Raw genomic sequence first — 21244 nt, 5'->3', positions numbered from 1 at the left:
GCTGTAAGAAATTATAATAAATATTTGCTTTATGCAACTTTGATCATAGAGATATTTGTTAATTGAAGAAGTAGACCTTCTGGAGATCTGTCACTTCTCTAGAATTCATACCAATGAATAAACAAGCAAAAATCATTTTATACTTTTTATCTGTTTTCTTTTAAAATATATTAGAGATTTAGCAATCTAATCTGACAAGGCAAAACCAGGGCAAACTTTGCAAACCTAGGGGAGAATTAGAAACATTGTTGCATTTTTCCTCTTCTCTCTGTTTTCTTTGTGCGGACTGCCAGGTCCTCAAACTCTGGCCCCCCAGATGTTGCTGAACTACAACTCCCATGATTCTTTGAATTACATAGATAGACAGAGAATCATGGGAGTTGATTGGCAGGGAGCTAACGATTGGCAGGGAGCTAAGATGGAAAACTCTAGTTGCAGGATAGAGGTGTGCAGTTCTGCATTTAATTTAATTTTTCACACCTTACAAATACATATTTGTAAACATAGGGATAAGTAAACGTATTATCAAAAATCCAGGGTAGTCGTAGTTTCCCTTTAAGTATGCCCATGCTGCCTAATTTTAATCCAGCTATGCTGTATACATTTCCCTTAGTGCGTCTAGTATTGTTAGTTATGAAATGGTTATGAAAATCAGATACAAGTGATAGGAACATTATAATATCATTAAAATGCAATTTATATGTTCGTTGTGCAGATCTTTTTGTTTCAAAAAGTTGCTGTTTGTGGAATATTATCTTTAAAATTTTAAAATTAAATCCTGAATACGGGGGCTCAATGGCATCTACTGCAATAACGTGCTTTAGACTTGTTTTGTGATATCACATTACATGCTTATAAGATAAGCTATAACTCTACATGGATCTTCTTTATAAGTACTAATAAATATTTTCCTCCAAGTCATTGCTGTTTGACTCATGCAAACCACACGTGGACCGACATGGGATTTGCATACACCATAAATAAAAGATTCTTAAAAAAATACAAGCTTAAAATCAGCACTCTAAACACCATAACCACTACAGGTCAGTGCAGTGGTTATGGTGCTATTAATCTTTGTGTGCTATTCTCCAGTTTTCTTTGAAACTAGTTTCAAACTTACAAAAAGCAGGTTTTCCACACACCCAAACCTGAGAAGATATGTTTGATATATAAAATGATACACTTTTTTTCTTTAATATTTATTCATTCATTTTGATGCACTGCACAATATATGAATCATCCCTTAGTTATTATGGGATTAAATTTGTTGGAATAACGTCTTCAACTTTAGAAGGCAGAAAAAAAGGTGTTAACTATGTAAAACTTACAGATAGATTCGGTTAGTTTCCCCATAACATGGCTGCAGAGTGCCTTGTACAAATGTATTTTGCTATTATTAGTGCAGATGGTAAAGAAAGTGACATGTTTTGTCATATCCAAGAACTCTGAGTGCTTCCTGTCTCTTCACACTTAACCTCTGGGTGGTGATAGAGAGGCAGGGTGTGCTAAAACACCAAGGCTCAACTCTTGTAGATATGCCATTGCCTCTTGAGTTTTATTTACCAATTTTAAAGTGAAAAGATTGAAATATTAACCTAAAAAATGGGCCGTGCTTTGAGATTCTTGGGCATAAATCTGTGTCTGGTTTCACCGCTGCCTTTTTCCTTGCATTAAACTCAACTCTCCCAGAACAGAGTTAAATCTTTTCACTCCAGGGAGTTAATTTTTTGGTTAGATCTGTACAATATCCATGATTGCAGCTCCTGCTAGTGTTGCTATCTGACATTGTAATATTGTGGTTATACAACACCTTCTGCTGGAGGTGCATAATCTGATGGAAAATCTATTTGTGTAGTATGGTGGGCTGTGATGATTTCACTATTATTAAGGCTCAGGGGGTTTAGTAGAGCAATCCAGAAAGAAAAGGAAAGAAGAGGCAATTATCTGGTGGGATCTTTGCTCATGGGCAGTGCTAGGTTTTTAGGGCTGTAAATAAAAAGTTAGAGGGTGTCAATCTTTAGAACAGCTAGATTTAATAGAAAAGGAACTCAATGCACTTTGTTGACATGTTTTTAGAAGCCGTTAACATATAACCGTATAGCTCAGCGGGCGGCTGCTGAAAAGACCGCTAAAGTCACCCAGACCCCTTGATCTCAATCAAGTGGTCTGGGTGCAGTAGCCCTGTCATTTTAACCCTTTAAGTTACATTGCAGGGTTAAGTTCACCTCTAGTGGCTGTTTTGCTGACAACACTAAAGGCGCTTCCACTGCTGTGTGCTGCGGAAGCTCATAGGAAAACAATCAATTCTATGCTTTCCTATGGGGAAGCTTGGGTGCGTGTGCGGCACACACACCACATGTGCATCTGGACCACAGAGCTTCTGTATGAAGAGCATTGGATTGGACCAACGATGGAGGATACCATGCCTCCTCGATGATGTCGTGGGAGGTTGAGAGCTGAGTAAAAAGCTTAATTTTATACATTTTTATAGAAAATGGGGCCACCTGTGTATAACTAGGGAAATATAAAGAGTAAAATCAGAACGCTAAAACTCAACTTCAAATTCTGAGATTGCACTCACAAGTCCCAAGCTTCAAATGTCTACAGGACATCTCCTTCGAGTGCAGTATGCTCCTGAAAGTAATTACAGAAGATTTCCAAAAAACATATTTAAGAATATGACGAATGTAGATAAATGTATTATATCTATATCATTGAGTGCAATGTGTTGCAAGGAATTCTAGCACAATTTAGTTGCTCTTGTATCTTTTTTTGTTATGTTAATGCTGGTATTGTCTTATTTGCCATTACTGTTCTAAATGTGTACTAATCACCATATAAATCTTTAGAATGGTTGTGGTAGTTGCTGCACTCTTAAGCCTTTGTCCCAGAATGGCCTTTATACAACTTTTGGGGGGTAGATTTATCAAAGCGTTCTGTTCTAAAGAGTGCCTGAAATTACTAAAAGTGGGGCAATCATCATTGAAATGAGTTAAACCAGCAGCCACATTCCACTGGTGACCTCTCCCCATTTAATTCTTGCATGACTTTTTGGAACATAACATTTAATAAATCTCCCCCTGTGAGTGCAATGCCATAGGGCACCGTGGTCCATATTTCATAATCACCTATCTACATAAAGCACACTACATAAAGCACTGTAGACATACGACAGCTGTTGTTTATTGTGTTCTGGTAGGGAAACATAGCATTGTGTTTATTGCTTACATGAGCCGAGTGATGACATGAGAATATGCCATTACTTATCCCTTTTGCTGCACATTGTAAAGTATGCTTAACCTTTAATGATTGAAAGGGATGGGGTTATGTATTCTGCAATACAGTGTTCTTCCTCAGCTGCCTCCCGGAGAGTTAACTGTCTCTGCTCCATTTGTGCAATTCTTCCATTGTTGAGTTGGTTAACACTTTGACCACTGGATTACTACATCTTGCACAATGTAAAGCGAAATAAATTTGTAGCATGCTTCAGTGTTTATAGCAAGAAAAGACATTCAGCTTTTCCAAATATATATTTCATGTTCAAATAAAGCCTTTACATTTCTCCTAACTGCATTTTGAATTGCATTGTGCGATGCCTGCGTTCCACGTTTCTTAAAGATTTATCTTCTAATTTACTTTAATGTCTCATACACCCCAAAAATCACAACTTGAAGAAATACGCAAAGCCTATCCAGCAGCATAATTCAATTAATATGCCACAAAAAACTCAATTGTCTAGGTAAACCTCAACACTTTGAAATTGTTGCATAGTTTCATCTGAATAAGAGGTCCAGCTTTAACTCTCTTAAAATATATGTATATATAAATATATATATATATTTTTTTTTTCATTGAGCAAAGAGAAAGGTAGTGCAGTTGTAGAATAAATCACATATATACAGAAAATATACTTCTATAAAAAAAATTGTGCTTCTGAACTAAACAGGGGTATATGAAAAAAATATATTTATGTATATATGCAAACTTTTTTTAAATTACACCAAGTAAATTGAAAACCATTAAAAGCATAGTGATAGACGCACTATTTTCACATGAAAGTAATCTGTCTGTAAATATCATCTAGTTATCAATATTTAAAGTGGAAGGTAAAAGGGGGGGATAGAGAGAGAGACTAGACAAGAGCTCCGAACTGTAAATTCATGTCTATGTCCCTGTACTCTGCTCTTTACACTATGGAATATTTATTCCTATATAGACTGCTGCTTTCAGCTGTTATAAAGATTGTTATTTTCTAACTGTTTCACTGGTAAGCCACACACAAATCATTCTTAGAGGAAACATTCATCAGTAGTAAAAAAATGTATTTCTGACTTAAGTAGGCATTTTAGCTAGAGGGGTAATAGAGTCACTATAATTACACTGTGGGTTCTGGAAGTCAGATGTAGGCTATGAAGCTTGGTATAATATGTGTGCATGTGAAGTTGACATCATTTTCTATGTATTACTGTTTCTTTAAGAAATTGCATGCATACTAATAGACCACATGTCCCTTGTAGCACAGAAATAAATGAATGCAGCATAGCAATGTACGGGAAGCACATTCAGTAATTGTAAGGTCACTGAGCACAGTTCAATCCATCATGCTCTCTTAGAACACAATACCCAATAAATATTACAGCTCCCTCTTAAACATGCTCAAGTCTGGAAATTGCACCACAAGCACTGCCCTATCAATCCACTTACATAATGTCATAAAATATACATATCGAGGTAAACATAAAGCTGAGCTCTTCACACCAGCAGTAAATGAGAGGTTAACTGTACAGTGCCAAATCCATTATTGAGGGAATTTAGCACCTTGGACAGCTCTGTGAAATCTTTATTGCTTTGCTGACCCACTTGGCATGTTTGCCTGTGTGTTCATTGCCTCTCTCGTCTGATTGAAAGGCATTATATTAGATCCTGAACACAAACATGCCTCTGGCCTCGTTCTCTCGCTGGGAGTGCAGTGACACGGAGGGACTGTAATTTTCTGGTCACCATACTTCAGGCCACCAAGCCAGCACGCTGGTTAACTTTACAAAACGACTCTATGTTTCAATCTATCTTCTTCAGCTTTGTCTATCTGCAATTTGTCTCTCTTTTGTTTTTTGGGATTTTTTTTTTTTTTTAGTTAACTGTTCGGTTTTCTGGAAGATATTGTAGAAAATGCAGCTCTGCGTTAAGAGCTCTAAAGGAAGGACACATATAGAACAATCAATGAATTACATTCACAAACAGTGCATATATATATAGTAGGTTAACTGCAAATGCGTGTATCAACCTATGCACTAACGTGCATGTTTACAGAAGCAGCAAAACACACATGGTGAAGCTGCAAATGTTTTCAGTATCCCAGAAAAGCAGGACATGAGGACCTGGAATTCCATCTTCATTTCCCGACTCAGCACTATCCCTATAATTCTGGGACAATTGGGAGCCCTGCTTTAGGGAAAAATTCCCCATACCATATACTCTATCTTACAAACATTTCCATAGAATAGAAAATGTAAATTAAAATCAACAGACAAACGAGAGAGTGTTTATGGTAAACCAGAGGAATGCTGATTATAGGAAGATGGACTAAGGATAGAAATTAGATTGCAATCAGGGGATCCTAGCAATTTTAACCCTTTAACATATTAGGACAGAGAACATCTGCAATGTGGTTCCCATCATCTTCAACCTGTCATGATAGGTTGAGGCACAACACCGTAAAGTGCGCAAGGCCATGCCATTGCAGGGCACTTATATGGGTAATACAGTCCACAAAAGCTGAAGTGGTAGGTGTTTAGTGGTAGGTGTGGTAAGCTCAACTGCCCTGCATCAGGTAACATTGAACCTGGACATTTTGTTCTCAGAGTATAGCATTTAAACAGTAATTAGGTGATAAGATGCTACAGAGAACATTGCAAAACCCAAAAGCAAAAATTCACTTTCAAACTATCAGTACCAGTTTCTCAACACAAATAAAATGACACAGAATCATAGCTCAGCAGCAGTTCAAGCTTGTGAAAGTTCTGAATAATTTTATACTTGGATGTGATTTTAACCATAGTAAAATATAGTATTAGTAAAAAGCTTTAAACCACATTTTCCTGTCTTTCTGTTGAATAGCAAATCAATGTACAGAATTTTTTTTTTAAAAAGTTGTTGGTTTTGTGCCTTTTACAGCATCACTTTCTGGTACCGTATCGAAATTCACTATGCAAAGATTCAGCAAACTATGCACATATCATGCTGCATAATGATGTCACAGATTAAGAGGAGCCAATGTATTTTCCTATCTATCTATGTCAGAGATTGACACGAGTTACAGTACAATATGCTCTGAACCTTATCTACTATGATGCTCTGGCAATTATTTACAATGCATCCTATTTATATCATCTCCATTAATACTATATACACTATACATTATCTAGCGGAAAACACTGACATCATGTGGTATGGCTGTACCTTCATTTAAAAAAATAAATAAAAAATAGATGATCAAGTTTGCACTAATTCCCTCTCTAATCATTTAATTACTGCTTCCTGGATGACCATTCTTCCAGGACTATGTTCCCAACACTCCATACACAGATATGACAATTTTGCAGAAGTACAAATCTAAAACGTAGAGAGCAGATATTGTACTGCTCGTCACAGTGCTGTAATGTTTCCATTATGTGTTGTAAATCAAGTAGAGCCGTTGCAGCATACAAATCAATACTACCAACATCTATGGGAATAGAACACAGTTCGTTAGCCAACTCCAGACTGTTTGATACTTCAGATTGCAAGCTCTTTTCGCAAACAGATATAGAGATTACCTACGGCACGGTCTACCTCCAAAAACCCAGAAATATAGGGATGTGGTTAAGTGTAGAGGCTGAGTTATAATGAACACAAGGAAAAAATTTGGGAAGAATGCAAGTGTATTAGAAGCGGGCTCCCCTCCCAGCACTTGAGAATGGTTACCCTGGCTTGCTAAGCAATTCATCTTTATACGGTGCAGAATTTTAAATTGAAGAAATGCTAATCTACATCTAAAAGCGTGTCATCTGAGAGTTTGGAAGAGGTTTATGGTGACAGCAAAATGAATGCAATTAGATCTCAATTTTCTGATGAGAAACTACATGGAATGAATAATAACAGTTTGCTTTTTTGGGAGGGCAGCGACGTTCTCTCCAATTTTGTTAAACTCTCTATAACTTTTAATGTCAACAATTTCTTTGTTCTAAAGTGCCTTTTTCAACTCTGTATTGACTTTTAATTTTCCCCAGTTCACATGGTATATTTTCATAGAAAAATATATGGAATTCACTGCAAGCCATGCGTTGCAGTATCGGGAAACTTTCCCCTATATTTTTTAGTAGAGGAATAGGGCAGTTTTGGAATACACGGATTATGAATAATACAAAGTGCCAATAAAAGTGAGAAAGAAACAATTTGTAAAAATGAATAGATAAACACATATTCAATTAGTTTTGCATCTCTATTTTTTCCCACTGCAGCCAATGCCCCTGTTTTAGAAACTTTTCAACCTTTTCCACCAAAAATATTTCTTGCTGCTATTAACAAAAACAGGGGTTCTTGTTGATATGTTGAAATGTTTCTCGGCTTGGTGAAAAATTCATATGGGCAGGAGGGGGTTATAGCTATTAAAGGAGATGGTCAAACAAAAATGATCTTTTGGTGCATTTGTATCTTGCCTATATTATACAGTTATATCTGCCCAGTGTAATAATTCCATGTTCTGTACAAAAATAAGCAATAGTTTCTCTGTTATGAATAGTTAATTCGGTTTCCGTAATAATCTCTACACTGTTCAGTTTCTATGTCTTCAGCAGGCTGGCCATAATACACAAAGGCAAAGGTTGTGCATGGGGTCTTGATTTACAGCTACTGCAAAGCATTCTTGATAGAATATAGGAAAAATATTATCATCAAAACATCTGATGTACAAACCACGGCTTTATTTCAACAGACACACCAACTATTGTTTCATAAACATACGTTCTCTCTTTTAAGGATAGAGATGTGCTCATTTAAAATATATATATATATATTTATCACATATGTTTTCTCTTTAAACGCCACGCAATTAACTATACTGTTGTTTTTTGTTTTTTTTTTGTCCATAGGAGGTTATTCTAAAGAGAGCAGCAGATCTGGTAGAAGCCCTGTATGGAATGCCTCATAATAACCAGGTAAACAAACCAGTAAAACCAATGTTTTGGGACAAATTACTGCTGTGCAGAACAACCATAAAAATGAAACGCTTTTCTATGTGAACATACAGCTAATAAATTGTTGCAGTCTGAGCCTCCACTGATATTCCTGGTGGTGACCATTCCTTGTACAGGTTGTTCATTTAAATAATCTTTTTTTTGTAAATAGGAAATCATACTGAAAAGAGCAGCTGACATCGCAGAAGCTCTGTATAGTGTTCCGCGAAACCACAGCCAGATACCCACCCTCTCCAATTCTTCTGTGCATCCCGGAATGATGGGTGTCAACTCATTTAGTGGGCAGTTAGCAGTAAATGTCTCAGAACCATCACAAGTCACCAACCAGGGTAAGTTCTCTATTTGAAGAGATAGATAGACAGATTTAAAATATGTAATCTATCAAACATATTTACTATTTAGTAGTGCTGTAGTTACAATGAGCAATTAGTTGGTTTACTATCCTCTTTGTATATTTGGTTGCATTAGGAAGACATTAAAGTTGTATAGCTTTTTCCTGGACCACACATTAAAGACAGAGCTGCTTCCTCATACGGGTTTCCAACATCTTGATACAGGCAGTTTCTTAAATACTGTGTTATTTAAATGTAGGGAAACCATGATGCATGGCAGAGTGAAATTATGTCTCAAAAAAGCATTGCTATGTCCGGAAACGTTTAAATATTTTTACCAAACATGACTCAAAATCCATGTTTTGAGCAGTGGCTGACTATCTGAAATCATGGTGGTGGATATATTCTGACTACTGTGCCTCATAAGAAATATAACTGTGTACAAACAATACATTTCTATTATTCAAATAAACATAGGAAGCAAACCTTTTTTTAATTCTTAAGTCTTAATACTCAAAGTTTTATTGACGTTATCTTACCATAATTGACATTTTCAAAGCCAGTGCTTATTAGCATCAATGTATTTTAATTGTTATGTTTGTGCCTATATTTATGTATAGAAGAGCAACATTTAGAATGTGAAGATATGCAGCTGTTACTGTGTACCGATATATTTAAATGGCTTGTTAAACATGTGAATTGTAATAGCCCAAGGACAGGAAGCATATGGGATCTCTGTGAGAACATATGGCTAAGATATAGATGTAGAAGGCCGGAGGTGGTGGGATTAAGAGTCAGGTGTACACTGAATGATCTCAGTCAAGTATTTAGAAGTAGCAATCAAGTGCAGGAAAGGGTACAGTTTGTAGATTGCTGAAGAGCATTTGGATCATAATAACTATTCTCACTACAAAAATATCAAAATGCTCATAAACACACATTGAAGAATTTGAGTTCAGAAAGTGCTATTTGAAGACACCGGTATATACACCACTTAAACGTAGGTCCTAGTATCAGGCGAGAATATAAACATTCTGAAGATGTTCTAAACAGTCATCATGTACTATCTTGGATTATAGTTTTAAATAGTAACAATTTGTGTATTTATACCCTCTGATGTTTCTGATTTCTATAATTATCAATTTCAGGTTTTTCTCGCAACACGAATAGTGTATCCCCGCATAGCTATGCTCCAAGCACCACTCCTCAGCAGACCAACTACAGCTCTATTACCACCTCCATGAATGGCTACAGCAACACCGCAATGTCCAATCTTGCCGGATCTCCCAGCTTCCTCAATGGCTCAGCTGCCAACTCCCCTTATGCCAGTATGTTTGCAGTTATATGGTCACATGGGGGCTAAAAAAAAAAAAAGTAATATTCTACAAGTGTATTTTACAAAGAGAAACATACAATAACTGTTGAATTGAATAATAAGTTGTTATTCTTTCAACATTACGTAGAATAACTTATTTAAATTCATGTCATAACGGTTTATTCAATGAACTACAAATTGTAGCATTTTGAATCCAAATGACAACATTCGGGCAACATTTACTTGACCTGGAACTTCCAACTCTGCTATAGTCTCAGCTTGGCTATTTAATCTCTTAGTTTTCCCTTTTGGTTTTTAATTTGCATGTTGCAATAGTACCCCGGGTTATTCCATGAAATTAACTGCAACAAATAGTCTAAATGAAATATTGTATTGAATGCATATCTTTAGAAGAAATATGCTTCTCTATTTAGTATTCCTAGTTTTTGTGAACTTAAAGGAACACTTTTATGATTGGGTATACAATACCAGGAAGTCCCTCTAGTAGCTATATGAGTCATAGCCACTGGAAATGACCTTAGGAAGCCATGTAAACACTCTCTTTTGTCTCTTACAGTCTCTTTACACCATAATTACTACATTAAACTGTAGTGGTTCTGCTGCTTAGAGCATCCCTGTAACTATATAAATGATCTCCTCACTCTGTGCATCTTGTTTCTATTCAGTCCTAATCTTTCCTTTTACACTTACAGTTGTCCCATCAAGTCCCACTATGGCCTCATCTACCAGCCTTCCATCCAACTGCAGCAGTTCCTCCGGCATTTTCTCATTCTCTCCAGCCAACATGGTGTCAGCCGTCAAGCAGAAGAGCGCCTTTGCCCCAGTGGTCAGACCACAGGCTTCTCCACCTCCAACGTGCACAAGTTCCAATGGCACCAGCCTTCAAGGTAAGACCATTATATATATATATATATATAAAATATAATACACCCATCAAATAATTTAGTGCTGTAATTTTTCTCTGCCCCAACCAGTGGTGATTGTGATAGATATGTTAAATAGGAATGATCACCTTTCTGTTATCAGTACACTACTGAATTGTTTACTAGGGTGAAATGTATAGAACACACCTTTTCTGTGCTCCCAGATGGTCACATAATTTTCCCATGATTTCCTACACATACATTCATATTCACTGACTACAACCTGAGAATGAATGCATTTGTGCCAGGCTGTGCCAACCTTCCATCTGATGTAAATTCAACATTTACATATTTTTTAAATCACGCTGTAATAGATAATACAGATTACACTATTACATCCAAACTGATAGTTCTTTAATAATAATAGCCCACACTTAATATATCCTGGAAAAAAGAATCCAATGTTTGCCAATTATTCCTACTTTAGTGAGACTAGAGGGAGATAAATTGCACATTTAACAGGCTTTTTATACTAAACTGGTTTTATGAACTGATTTTAATCACCCGGTCATCATGCACTTCAATGACTTAAAAGTACATTCTAAACTAAAAAAAATAATAATTTATTTTTATTGTTTACTGCCCCCTTCTAAAAAACAAAAACAATTCTGTTAAACATACCAGTAATTCAGCACTGGCCGTCTCCTCCCAGCAGCCGCTATTCCTAGTCTGATGATGAATAATCTATGGTTCAATACAGTGCTTTCCTATGAGACACATTGGGGACCTACATTACATGTGCTGCAATTGCCGCGCTAAACCAATTGCATGCTTCTCAGAGAGAAGCACGTGATCCAATGAGATATATTTGCAGTGTTTGGCCACACCGAATGTGAAGATTTTAGGTCTTTCATGAGAAAGTGCCTCTACTGGCTTCTAGTCTGGCTGTCACTAGATGTGTATTAATGGCTAAATGTAAGCAGACAAAAAAAGCAGGGTCTGTGAACCAAATCAAATTGATTAAGAGGATCCACTTTGGAGCAACCCTTACCCAGATAGCTGCTGTCTTTTTGAACCCCAGAACTGATATTTAAACTAGCATACTTGAAATTATGACTTTAACCACCCCATCCCATGACAGTTCTAACAGCTATACAAGCCTCCCCCAGTCAATATCTTTACCAGAGGGTAGTTCTTTGTCCCAGCATGTCACTGCACAGCTTGACACAATTTCCAGATAGCACTTTCTGTCCTACCCCTGCACAGAAATATAACATAGTGCACTTTGACCAGAGAGGGATTTCCTCAGCACAGCCATGACATTAATAGGAGCTTCTTCAGAACCACACGTCTACTAGAGATCTGTCCCTGTCCTACCCCAGCACTGAAGCTGTCAGAGATAAGTAAGGTGATTGGTACCAGACTGAGAGTATAGTATATCAGAAATGCTGCATCAGCCCTTTCAGAGCTGGAATCATATGCAGCCCAGCAATTCATCTGGCAGTGAAGGTTCTATAAAACACAAATGCCATTTTTAAGTGACTAATTTGCCCTTTTGTCTTCCCTCATCAGACCAGTCTTTTGTGGACACTGGCAAGTTCCTCAGTGCTGGCTCTCTGCAGGGCTTGGCCTTCTCCTGAAGTATGTGACCAATTCTTCCAGCTTTATGCTCTTGTCATGTTTCTGTGTTCTGTCCGTGTCTTGTTTAGTTAGAAATAAGAAATAGACATAAATACACACGTCCCAAGTGCCTGAAAAGCCAGCAGCTTGAGAGGGTTAAGCATGTCATGTGTATATCTGACAAATTTGTGTACAACTCTAATATGTATATGTGTGTATTGTTCTTTTTTTTTTATGTTGTACACATATAAATATGGCCTTGACCTATGATTTCAGCATGGCAATCAGTATACAGTCACAGACCAATGGTGTGCTTCTTTCAAATTACTGATCTGAGTGGTCAGCTGACTGCAGTATATATATATATATAAAAAATTACTGAAAACTGGGACTCAGACGTCTGTGGGTTTTACTGCTATTACTAAGGTTTTTACAAAACATTGTATCACACAACAGACATACACTAAAACATCCCATGTACTTTAAAGGAGCACTCTAAGCAACAAAACCTCTCCAGCTTAATGTAGTGACCATGCGCCTCCATGCTGCAGGCTGACAAGCACTTCTGTTTTCATTTGCCAGTCTGTGTGCGGCGTGCCTCTAGTGGTTCTCAACCAGACAGCAGCTTGAGGCACTTCCTTCTGGAGACTTTATAAAATGTAAAGTTTTTATGTGAACCTTCATTGCTCTCACCCTAAGCAGCAGTCACTATAAAGGGAAATGGGACATTTCTCTTTTTCCCTGTAAGGGTTAAATATATATGCAATTTGGATCACTTTTACAGTCACCCCACTGAATGCTGGCTTATTAAACTGCCAGCGAGGTGGCCCCATACGAAATATTCCCATTGGCAAATTTCACTGAGCATGTGTTCACAGTACTTCAGTGATATAGTGGCCACAGTTTCACTGCATGTACCATGAACCACATTGTTAACAATACTAGCACATTATTCCAGTAGGAATTAAAGGAGAGACAAACAGAAGGAGGCAGAGTCAGTGTTACCTAGATCTCTACAATTATGATCCAAACCTGTTAACAGAACCATAGTCTGATGTCATAGTACACAGAGACAGCACACAGCAGCTTGTGTGGCCTGGCTCTAGGTGTACAGTTGCAGTTCTGTGACACTCAGAATAAGGAGAGAGCAAACGACTGAAGATTCACCACCCAGGTGATGAATCAGAGCAGATGTGCTTACTGTGCAGCTTTGCTTCAAACTTGTCCACTAAACAGAATGAAATCACTCGGAAATGTGAGAACACTACTGCACGTTATGTAAATAACACTGCAGCGCTCCTAGAGGTGATCCTTAACTATCCCTCCTAAAGTATGTCCTGAGTGCAGTATGCAGATCAGACATTTAAACACATATACAAATAAAACAATTTTAAAGTAAACACAAAAAAAAGATACTCTAGTCAAAGCTGCCATCATTTTCTGCAGATCTGCAATTTAACCAGTAACACTGAAGATTTCTGAACCAATACTGGTTCTACCACTGTGTATACGAGATTTAAGCAGTACGCAATGCAGCAGTCCCGAGTAACTTAACTCATGAAAAAAACACAAATGAAACTCTATTGCAAGCTAATGGAAGTCACAGTGCAGCTTTGGTCAGTGTTTACATGCAGAAACTTATGAGAGAGCATATACATGCTAATTCCATCTGTGCACATGCTGCATAAGATTTTGGGAATCTCGGAGATGTCACCTAGGAGGGACTTTGTTTGGGCTTGCCGCTGCTTAGAATATCGCAAATTGCTTTAGCTATAAGCAAGAGAATTGCGAGTAACATGGACTATAATCCATGCACGATTCATAGGTTTTTAGGCTGCATGAAGCGTCACTTTCTATGTCCTATATATGTTCAATGTTGCGCCTGTATACTGCACTTGTATGTCTGTCTGTTTTGGAACTTTGTCTTCAACGTAGAAATCATAATTTGCAACTCATTCACTTTTCTCTTCTTCTCCAGCAATCTCCGGAATGATTGTACCTCCCATGTGAAAAGAAAAATGAAGTACACCTTACATCTCACCTGGAGGTCCGTCGCTAAAGGAATAGATCTCTCAATCTAGGGAAGAAATCCTCTCTGTGCGGGAGCAATTTTTACTCAGGCCTCTGTATAGAGGAACCACAGAACTGCAAATTTAGACAGTAGCAGAAACTAAACACAAAACAAAAAAAGACTTTGTGATTTTAGAGAATGTTTGCCACCTGAACAATTGTAATAGATCGCCGGAATGCCACCTGATGTAATGCTTCACTGGTGAACAGAGAGCTAGGACATTTACATTAATTTTGTGTGTGGAGTGATACAATGTAGCCAAATCCATTGTAGGCTATGTACAGGTGAAGCTCTGAAGCATTCTTCTGATTGGTCCAGTGATGGAACTCACCAATCACATGGCAAGATCCCTCATAAGATTCAGGAGATCACAACTTCATTATAGCCTTGCGAGGCTAAAAAAAAAATCTGAAATGTCCACTTTTTTGCAATGTGTTTTGTAATATTATTTTGAAATGTTTGAAAATGCCGATGATTGAAATGGGATATCTGTGATGAGGTATCTTTTGCTAGATATCCCAGGTTATGACAGTTGTTGACTGTGTGCTCAAAGGTTGGGTGCATTAATGCAGTTCAATCTTTGACTCTTTTACTATAACTTGGATTCTCATTTTTCAATATGTGTCAGACTATCCACGTCCTTCATCTTCTCATTAACATGACATGTTAGTCCATCTTTTGTTGTTTTATTAAGCTTAAATAGTGCAGACTGGGACTTTAATATTTCACTCGAAATTCACTCCTTTTATTTTGCTTTCTTATACTTTTTTTTTTTTCATCCACTTCTGAATCCTCATTCTTTCTTTATCAATATTTAGTTACCCACTGTAATTAATATTTTTTTCTGTCTGTTTCCTCTTTTTTAACATTAAGTGCAATTCACTAAAGAACATTAGCTGATTTCCCCCTGATAACGACCAGTCACAGCTACTGACCTTTGGTAAATAAAGCACAAATTTTTAAACTTGGACAGTAGAAGAGAGTATGGGCAATAGTTTATTGTTTTACCTTATTGGACAGACCTGAAACACATAGCATGCCCTTACAGGGGACATCAGTTTTTCATACCCATGTACCTCTTCATTTTTGCTCTTTTGCTCTGTATCTAGTTATAAATAATGCAGTTTATTTTCTTTTTTGGCCAAAGTTGTGTTCTACTTATACAGAAAACAATGTCTTCTTGACTTTTGCTTCTGCCAAAAGAATACAAATGCTAACAAATAAAAAAGGAAGCTGCCTCACTCAATAACACAAAAAAGGGACAGAATAGAAAACTGACTTCTTGTTTTAAAAAAAAAAAAAAGAAAGAAAAAAAATGATTTTGTAAAATAATCATATAAATAATGTATTTATCTCTGGAATTTGTACAGCCCGCTGCCCAGTTTATTTTATTGTGTATGTTAACAATGTGAAAAGTGCCGATTTTGTTATCATTTTATGTTGTTTACGTCCTGCTCGATGAACAAAAGAAAGATTTATTTTTGCTTTTTTTTTTTTTAATGTCATTTTTTTCACTTTATGTTGAAACAAATTTACATTTCTTTACTGATACCTGGAATGAATTGTCTTTTTTCATTTTATTATTTAATGTCTTTTTTATTTCAGTTTTTTTTTTTTTGTTGATGAACGAAAGAACGATTGCTTTTTGTTTTACGTGCATTCAGCTTTACTCACCTTAAAGTGCAAATCCAATCTCTAGCACTTTCTACTTTTTAATCAGACCTAACTAATGATTAATTCTCCATTTTTTTTTTCTTAAAATATTCTCTGGGGAAATTAACTGCCGCCATTTTAAAGATAGTCTTTGCCAAGGTGATTCCACATTTTTTTCGAGGCCTCGGCTTGTTTTGTTCTTTGTATTATGTGCTAGCAGTAGCTAACTGTTGGCTTTGGCTGAAAATCGTTGGAAATTCAGTACACAGAATCCAGCATTTCAAAGCGTTTCCATCACAACAATATGCACATTTCATAGGATAGACTTTGTGTCAGGAGTGTAGAAGCTCTAGGTTCTTTTATTTATTAAAAACAATACCTCATAAGTTTTGCAGAACCTGGGAACTTTTCCGACCACTGAACTGCATAAGGATGCACTTACACACTCTATATTGAAAGCAGAGTTTGTTATTTTCCATATGGGCTCTCCTATATGTTACCTTGAGTGAGTAGACCCAAAGTTTGCAATGTAGTGGAAGTGTGCGGTATATTACTGTTATACTAAATGTTTATGTGGCTAGATCTACTGCTTCAATATACCAGGAAAGTAGCATTCGTTATCTTCTATCTGGGCTGTTCTAGAAGTAGACAGCAGATATATTAGGTAGTGGAAGTGTGGTGTGTTACGAATGTGGACAGCTATATTGTATACTGATATGGACTGTCCCAGAAGCTGCACTGAGTCGTGTTTACAATCTTTGGTTTAGCTGATGGTCTGATGCCTAAAAAGTCTCATAAGTCTAACCAGTAAGCTGTCCTTCCTTGGTGTATGCGTGGTGTCACCTATACTACACGCTGACTCATGAAACATATATGTGCAGTTAGGGAATGGAAGATTATGGAAATGTAGATTATGGAAATGTATATCATTATCACTGATGGTCTGATAACAGGTCAGTTCTTCAAGTTTTTCTGTGTGACTGTAGATACTACAATACACGGTCCACATGAGGATTATATCTGATTATAAATAGGACACTTACACATGATGTCCTAGGACTAGCTATATTGTGAGGATTTAAGAGTCCTGTATTTTTACGTGGACAATTAAGCAAGTGGTTCGTTAACAAGGACTTGATATCAGAACAAAAGTTATTTTTAGAGACTCGGAAAGATGTGGCGAAGAAAGAACATTATCATGATGTGTATCGGCTAATATTAAATTTACTGATCAATGCCAATCAGTAGGGTACATTTATACTATCCAAAACAAATGAACTATTGAAAAGTAGTTAATATGCCCCAAAATATTCAGTGATGACTTCAAGAAGCCCAACCTACATTTTTGTGAGTAAAGCTGAATGCATCTTTTTGAGGTACTTTAAACTGATGGGCTGAATGGGATTTTTATATTCATTTGCATGATCATAGAATGTGGGAAGGGGAATTTTATAGAACCGTGAACATACTTTCTTTCTGCAGTCTGCTTGAACATTACTCGTGTCGTACATCTGAATAGAAACCAGCAGATTGAATGCCTTAACAATGCAACTCATGCTCATTAAACTTGTATATCGTACCCTCTGACTGTCACCAACATCACACACAACAAAAATACAAAACAAACAGAAAAGCACAAGAAAAAGATGTCTTCATATTTTAAAACAATGTACTTTTTTGTAGATTCTGGATATGTGGGTTGCAAATTAATCCCTCAGGCACTTCTAGGGAACTTCACAGCTGGAGAGCTACCTGATAGCTACCCCTGTTTTAGTAGAAGGAATTTGTTAGAAGAAAATGTATTGTAGTTGTGAGAAACAAACATGAAACTTGTAATTGGAACTTCATCAAAAACACGACTTTAAAACAAACCTTAAAGGCAAAATCTCATTCAAATTATTCACAGTTTACCATGTAACTTAAGTACTATGAAAATGTCCCTAAGTGCGTGTGTGGTATACATAAGTGTTTACATCTTGATCTGTATCTCTGTTGATCTATTAATTTACTTATGGATCAATCACACACACTGGCTTAAATAAACTAATAAAATACATATTAAAATTAAGCTGGGGTGACTGTGCTGAAGGAGATGCAATGGCCAGTCAGCTAGGCAGTGATAAATAACCATCCTTAGGTTTGACAAAGGCCTCACACAGGGTTAAAACATTGCCAAGTCATTTTGGTAGCCGGAAAGATATGCAAAAAAGAACTTTGTTGCATTTATCTTAAACATTGCTAACAATGGTTTTTGGCAGAGACCTCTGCTTACTGTTTGTTTGTTAGTTAGGCAGTGATGTAATTTGCTGTAGGTGATCAGGATATTACATCACTGCCTACTGGTTCACTTCCTGGGTGCAGAATACAAATTGACTTTGAATGTACACAACGTTTATTCAAAGTAAATGTCTTTATGTCATTTTCCGTTATAAAGAAGTAGTTAGTCTTATCTACTTTTATTTAAGGCAGCCATAATTGGATGCCTACACCACCATAGGGCAATGACTAGTAAGATTTCTAAAACTAAGCATGGTCTATTTAGTCAGGTTTTGCTGTGTCCTTGCATGGTCCATAAACATTTGTCTAAATGGACTTCCTATGTTCCAAAATGGGCAGTTTTATGTTTTCACATTCCAAGTTTTTTCAGGAAAAAGCAGATGAAAAACATGTGAATTAGGGTACAAAAATTGTGGTCATTGTGACATTTTAAAAACTCTCACTGTCAAATTCCAACAATAATTTAGATCACTTTCTGATTTTAGCACAGCCCTTGCACTGGTATTATATTCTGTAGTAATTTCACATTTGGGATTTTTTTTTTATATGTGCAGGTGCTAATAATGTCTATTTTTCTAATGGAAACTAATTTATGCATTTCTCCCAAAGTATCCCTTTCACCCAAACATTCCTGTAATCCAAAAAAAAAGATTAAAACGATTTACAGGGTTATTCAGTAAACTGCGAAATGCTGCAAATTAAAATCCAAATAGCAAAATTTACAATCGCTGGGTTGGAGATTTTTTCCAGATCAATTATTTCACCATCAGTTTGCAACCCAGATTTTAGTTTGTTACCGTTCAGAGCTTATTGAATAACCCCGCTAACCTGTAAAATCTGCATGCAATATCATAGTCCAAAAGCTACATGGTAAATAGTGTATTTAGGGACATGTTGCCTTGAGCTTACCTTGTAAAAACAAGTACACCAACTTGATGGTAGATATGTTTGAGTGGTAGGCACTTTTAAAGCCATATTTTAAATTGAGAGCACCTAGAATCTAAGTAAACACTAATTTGATGAAATGTTCCCGATTTGGTAAGACATGGTACCATTTATGTGAATGTCTGTTAGTTTAGCAAGGAACAGAACGACCCTACATAACTATTGAGAATAATTTTATTATGAACTCTGGAGTACGGAAAAATGTTAAATATAAATTTTTGTAAAACAACCAAAACTTAAATCTTCCCATTATGTGAATATTTCTTGTTGATCCGCTTGGGCAGTGCATTTGTGGGTTTGTACATTCACTTACAGCTATAATCTTGGACACATCTGCACAAGGTAGTTTATGATTCTCCTTGGCAGAACCAAAATGTTAATTGTAGCCAGCTGGATCTAAGACTGGTCTATTCAGTCCTGTCACCTACAGCTGTCATTCCCAGATTCAACTAATTCAACTGACCAGTAATGAATCTGGGAAACAATATACTTTTAACCACAGAGGGAGGGTCAAGTTTATACTCTAGTGATCTGGGGTAGGTTGACTCTTCTCTGAGTTTTAGGTGGGATGAATAGAATTGAGAAAAGGTCAGATGCAATTCAGGTACATTGGCTGGTGTTTGGGTTAACACTCTCTGTAAATTAATTGTCCCCAGAGCAGGTTTAACGGTGCCTCAAGTCTGCCTTGGTTAGTTCCCTGTTGATTAATTTCAAGCTCATCTGAGGGGCTTTGCCAGTGCACTTTCCCTTGGACTTATCTGGGCTCATATAACATAATTACGCAGATGAGATTAAAACTTGAGTTACCTCAAGTTAGCACTTGTAACGACTATGACCCAACTCAGGACCCAGAGTTTAACTCAACCTGTAAATCTAGTTACATGTTTAAGATGATGTATGGAATTGTTTTTTCTGATGGTCTTCACTGAAACATTAAACAAATATAATGAGCAATGACATGTGACATCTTTGGTGGTCAGAAACCCAGAACCCTTTGCATTTTTGCAGAGTAAACCTGAATGTTCTGCACACAGGAAATTGGTTTCTCTGACTGCACTATTCAATACAAATATAAATAAACTCAGGAGAATGAAAATTTAAAGAAAGGTGTTGTGTAATCTCAAAATCTAATCCAGGCCAGTTTAGCAGCAGTTTCAAGAAACTGCTCATTTACATATACACACAAACATACTATGTCTCACAACCCAAGATGGCTGTTCAGGGTCCACTTTCTTCATGTATGTTGAAGTGCAAGCAATTAACTGCAATGTTTTTGTTTTATTCTACGTATGGATCTCACATTTTAAATAGGAGCACTGTACAGTTCTGATGAACTAATAGAGATTATTCTAATTTTTTTGCAAAAAAATTTCAAGCTGTAAAGAAAACTTTTTTGACTTTCACAATATTTAATTAAAGTTACTTCCTGTCTGTGTCCTTTGCCTATCACTTTCTTGATATTTTCTCTTACGTAGAGAAGGGGGAGGGTTCTGTGATAACATGCAAATAATAAAACGGTAGAAGTATGTGTGGTGTAACAGCTCTCCAACACAATACCACTTCAGTATACAGGGTGAGTCAAATGTCATAAACCATTCAATACCTTTAAAGGGGAGATATTTATCAAAGTGTTCTGTTCTAATGATTAACAATATACAAAAGTAACGGAGTCATGGAGTCATGGAATTGTTCTCCTAGTTCCCATGGTGATTGCCTTGGTTTTACTCTGGATTGAATTATATTGTGATGTCATTTGCTAAATCTTTAATATAAATTTAAAAGAAATCAGAGAAAAAAAAAAGGTTAAAACAAGTTATATGTGATTTTCAAGTTTTTAATTTACATTTTTTTTTATTGTGGCAAATGTTATCCTGTATTATAATTTTTTTTTTTTTAATTCTTTATTTTTAATG

General features: G+C 36.5%; 1 protein-coding gene across 2 annotated transcripts in view; it reads left to right on the top strand.

Moving 5' to 3' along the window:
• Window positions 1–16007, top strand: part of EBF1 (EBF transcription factor 1) — a 291472-nt gene extending 275465 nt beyond the window's left edge. For both annotated transcript variants that reach the window (XM_063447762.1, XM_063447761.1), the window contains exons 12-17: window positions 8130–8195; window positions 8386–8563; window positions 9715–9894; window positions 10595–10789; window positions 12338–12406; window positions 14364–16007. In XM_063447762.1, the coding sequence (XP_063303832.1) occupies window positions 8130–8195; window positions 8386–8563; window positions 9715–9894; window positions 10595–10789; window positions 12338–12405 (687 nt within the window). In that variant the 3' untranslated portion in view covers window position 12406; window positions 14364–16007. The remainder of the gene's footprint in view (window positions 1–8129; window positions 8196–8385; window positions 8564–9714; window positions 9895–10594; window positions 10790–12337; window positions 12407–14363) is intronic.
• The last annotated feature ends 5237 nt before the right edge of the window (window positions 16008–21244 follow it).

The sequence above is a fragment of the Pelobates fuscus genome, chromosome 3 (assembly GCF_036172605.1).
Source record: "Pelobates fuscus isolate aPelFus1 chromosome 3, aPelFus1.pri, whole genome shotgun sequence".
Classification (NCBI taxonomy): Eukaryota; Metazoa; Chordata; class Amphibia; order Anura; family Pelobatidae; genus Pelobates; species Pelobates fuscus.
Note: the sequence above shows the minus strand (reverse complement) of the source record. Positions and strands in the feature narration are given on the sequence as shown.